This window comes from Pseudorasbora parva, chromosome 20 (genome assembly GCF_024679245.1).
Source record: "Pseudorasbora parva isolate DD20220531a chromosome 20, ASM2467924v1, whole genome shotgun sequence".
Lineage (NCBI taxonomy): Eukaryota > Metazoa > Chordata > Actinopteri > Cypriniformes > Gobionidae > Pseudorasbora > Pseudorasbora parva.
The window spans coordinates 42,948,676-42,953,023 of record NC_090191.1 but is presented as its reverse complement, the minus strand read 5'-3'; the positions used below and the strand labels follow the sequence as shown (position 1 = coordinate 42,953,023).

Genomic DNA, 4,348 nt, shown 5'->3' with positions numbered 1-4,348 from the left:
ATCAAAAGTGCTCCAAGGAAGGACCAGTGGAGAACCGGCCACAGGGTCATGGGCGGCCAAGGCTCATTGATGACCGTGGGGAGCGAAGGCTGGCCCGTGGGGTCCGATCAAACAGACGAGCTACTGGAGCTCAAACTGCTCCAGAAGTTAATGCTGGTTCTGATAGAAAGCTGTCAGAATACACAGAGCAGCTCAGTTTGAGGCGTATGGGGCGGCATAGGGTGACCTCTGACCCCTGACCCCGCCGAAAACAGTATCACGTGAGCATCAGAACTGGACCACGGAGCAATGGAAGAAGGTGGCCTGGTCTGGGGAATCACGTGTTCTTTTACATCACGTGGATGGCCGGGTGTGTGTGTGTGTGTGTGTGGCTTACCTGGGGAACACATGGCCCCAGGATGCACTATGGGAAGAAGGCGAGCCTTCTAAAGGATCTGCTGCTAACATCTTGGTGCCAGATACCACAGCACACCTTCAGGGGTCGAGTGGAGTCCATCAGAGACGGGTCAGGGGGACCAACACAATATTAGGGTCATAATGTTATGCTTGATCGGTGTATATGGAATGGTGAAATATATGAACATATCATTTTTTTAAACATTGATTTATATTTATTTTTGAATATAAATAAAATATTGGTAATCATTTATAAATGGTTATATATATATATAAATGCTGTCAAATTAATCAAGTATGATTAATCGCACCTAAAAGTTTGTTTATATAATGTATATATATATATATGCATGTCTGTGTATATTTATATAATAATATACAGACACACACGCAAATTATATAAACACCAGATTTTATGTTAGATGTTTTATAAGTCTGTTTAAGGAAGTGTGTGTAAGATTGTGGCCAAAACTGGTACTGCGATCCCTTTCAGATGCCTGTAGAGGTGTGTGTCCCCCTCCCCCTCCCCCTGACTCGAGGTTGCCAGATTGGCTGCAGGATCAGCAGAACGTTTGTAGATCTGCAGCTGTGGGAACTAGAGCAGATCTGGCAACTCCAAACACTACTGACTCCGTGATTGGTCGTTAGGTGGCGAGGGCGGAGCTTCAGGCCAAAACACAACAACTTTATAATGACAATATCCTGGCCGGACTACAGTTGTCAGTGATAGTGTTTGAAATTAACATGATTTCTAAATCTCTAGAGACAGATCAGGGCCATTTTAGGATTCATTGAAATACATTCCTTACATACAGTTCCCTTAAAGGCCCACTTTTCAAAAGAGCTTTGTAACGCGCCGCATTATTCGATGTGTTGACGTGATTTCCCCTGAAACGGCTCCAGATGTTAGCAGCTCCTCCCCTTTTTTGAAACAGCCAATAGCGTTTCGTTAATATACAGTTTGACTAGAGCGCAAGAGCGGACCTTCTCTCTCTGTTTGGTGACGCCAGTTTCCTCAAACACTGTTATCATCATAATCTCCTCCATATCGCTCTGAAATGAAGCATTCTGTGCAGAACTCAAATGGGTCGATATATTTGTTGTCTGCGCCGACTCGCACATATGATCCGCGCTGCGCTCGTGTGTTTAGTCTAGATTTAGACCAGAGCCGTTGGGGTGTGTGTGTGAAACTAACGTGAAAACAGACTTTATTCGCCTCAAATGAAAGCATATTTACACTCAATCGTTTCCTATCACATATATAGTGTGCTATGTGCCTTATGTAGAAATTAGTAAATGTGTGTTTACTGACCGATTTCAGCTTCAGCAGTATAAGGGGGCGGAGCTTTAGATTCTAGAGCACATTTTGATTGGATAGAAGATTTGACGAGAAAGTGAAGTCTGCGATGGTGTCACCAAAATCTGATTCATTTTAACGGAAGTGAGAGACTGTAAATTTTGAACGCTTGCATCTCCTAAATGCAAATGTTGTCATAGTTTTGGAACACACACCAGCTTATTTATAACTTTAAGGCTAACACAGTCATACTAAAAGCTAAAAAAAATTCATTTTGATTTCAGTGGACCTTTAAAGGTGTATCACATTGCTATATACAGAACATGATTCTTTGTTCAATCAGTAAATGTAGTTTTGACAAAAAAAGCCTAATTTTAAATTGTCATATTACATAAAAAAAAGTGCTATGTATGTATATCGAGTACGGACTCTTATTCTATAGTCTATCATCATGTGCACTTGTGAGCGACGGATGTTTTTAACGCAGATTGTTTGTCTCTCCTGCAGGAAGCTGCACCGTGCGATGGGAGAATAAGTCCTTGTACTGTGTGGTCAGTGTGTTTGGACTGGCCATTTAGACTCCAGCCGCCGCCCACATCCTCTCAGTATTACAGACTCAAAACCCTCAGCGCACAATAAAAGCACACCGAGTCACATCTTCAAAATCTCAGAGCGTTTTATTCTCTCAGACACAAAATTGCAATCTCAGGAGCTGAGGGTCTGATGTACACACTGAAAGGCACGTGACCTCACCAACTCAATGACTGACTCACCGACTCAATCACTGGCTGACTCACCGACTCAATGACTCACTCACCGACTCACTGACTCAATCACTGGCTGACTCACCGACTCAATGACTCACTCACCGACTCAATCTCTGGCTGACTCACCGACTCAATGACTCACTCACCGACTCACTGACTCAATCACTGGCTGACTCACCGACTCAATGACTCACTCACCGACTCAATCACTGGCTGACTCACCGACTCACTCACTGACTGACTCACTCGCCGACTCAATGACTAACTCACTCACTGACTAACCGACTCAATGACTAACTCACTCACTGACTCAATGACTGACTCACTCACTGACTCACCGACTCAATGACTGACTCACTCACTCACTGACTCACTCACCGACTCAATGACTAACTCACTCACTGACTAACCGACTCAATGACTAACTCACTCACTGACTCAATGACTGACTCACTCACTGACTCACCGACTCAATGACTGAATCACTCACTGACTGACTCACCAACTCACTCACCAACTCAATGACTGAAACACTCACCAACTCAATGACTGAATCACTCACCGACTCAATGACTGAATCACTCAGCAACTCAATGACTGAATCACTCAGCGACTCAATGACTGAATCACTCACCAACTCAATGACTGAATCACTCACCGACTCAATGACTGAATCACTCAGCAACTCAATGACTGAATCACTCAGCGACTCAATGACTGAATCACTCAGCGACTCAAAGACTGAATCACTCAGTGACTCAATGACTGAATCACTCAGCGACACAATGACTCACTCACTCACTCACTTGAAGTGATTCAGACCCTCAACATCATAAATACAGGCACAATAACACAAAAATAAGGAATGTGAGAAAACAACACTTGGAATGTAAAAAAAGAAAAGAAAATTGATTTTCTACATCAAAAATGAAATTCATCATATTCACAAAATGACTTGAACAAGCCAGAAAACATTAGAAAATCTTCCTTAGAAAAACCACACGAGAGGTCCAGGGGTGATTTCACTCCAAAACGCAAAATAAAACTATTAGTTTGGACCTTAAATGATCAGTTCCCTTGAAGATGAACCTTTCCTGATAGTTTCCTCGCCCCCAGCTCATGTTCATGCGTTTCTTTCTTCAGTTGTGAGAGAAATGACGTTTTTTGAGGAAATCATTCCAGGATGTGTCTCCTCATAATGGCCTTCAGTGGGAGCCGACGGCTGAAGGTCCAGATCAACGAGGAAGAGCTTCAGAGACTCTGATGATCCAGAGGAACAGAGTCTGATCCAGACTGACCATCACTCATTTATACTCTTTTATAACCTCGAATGCTGGACGAAAGAAAGACATGAACATGAGCTGGCGGCGAGGAAACTATCAGATGTTAATTTTGAAGGGGACTGATCCTTTAATATTGTCATGAGAATTATACATTTAAGTGCACTGTCCAAAATAAATAAAGTCCACATTAAGGTATTTTGTGTTCCTCGATTATGTTAATTAGATCCTAGTGCTTAATTATGTCATAATGAAACAAAACACACCCCCCTCAAGAAAATATACAGTCTCATTTTTTCTCCTTTTAGTTTAGAGGTGAATATATTCTGCTCATTTATCATGACAGTCAGTGGTTTAACCGCATTCAGATTTGCACGCTGCCCTTCACTGAGGTTAAAGTTCATCATCATCATCATCGGGCGGCTGGAGCTGCTTCCACTGGAGTTACATTCAAAAACACCACCTTTAAAAATATATCGGCCTGTATATGTACACACAGTATATAATGACACTGGCATCGTTTCAACAGTAAGTCTATATACACCCCATCCGGAGTCAGACCGGAGCGATCCGGAGTCACACCGGAGTCAGACCGGAGCGATCCGGAG

General features: G+C 42.8%; 1 protein-coding gene across 1 annotated transcript in view; it reads left to right on the top strand.

The window, feature by feature from the left end:
* dynlt1b (dynein light chain Tctex-type 1b) overlaps positions 1 to 2,504 on the top strand; it is a 4,811-nt gene extending 2,307 nt beyond the window's left edge. The window contains exon 5 of the mRNA XM_067427584.1: positions 2,201 to 2,504. Within this exon, the coding sequence (XP_067283685.1) occupies positions 2,201 to 2,271 (71 nt within the window). The 3' untranslated portion in view covers positions 2,272 to 2,504. The remainder of the gene's footprint in view (positions 1 to 2,200) is intronic.
* Positions 2,505 to 4,348: the final 1,844 nt, after the last annotated feature.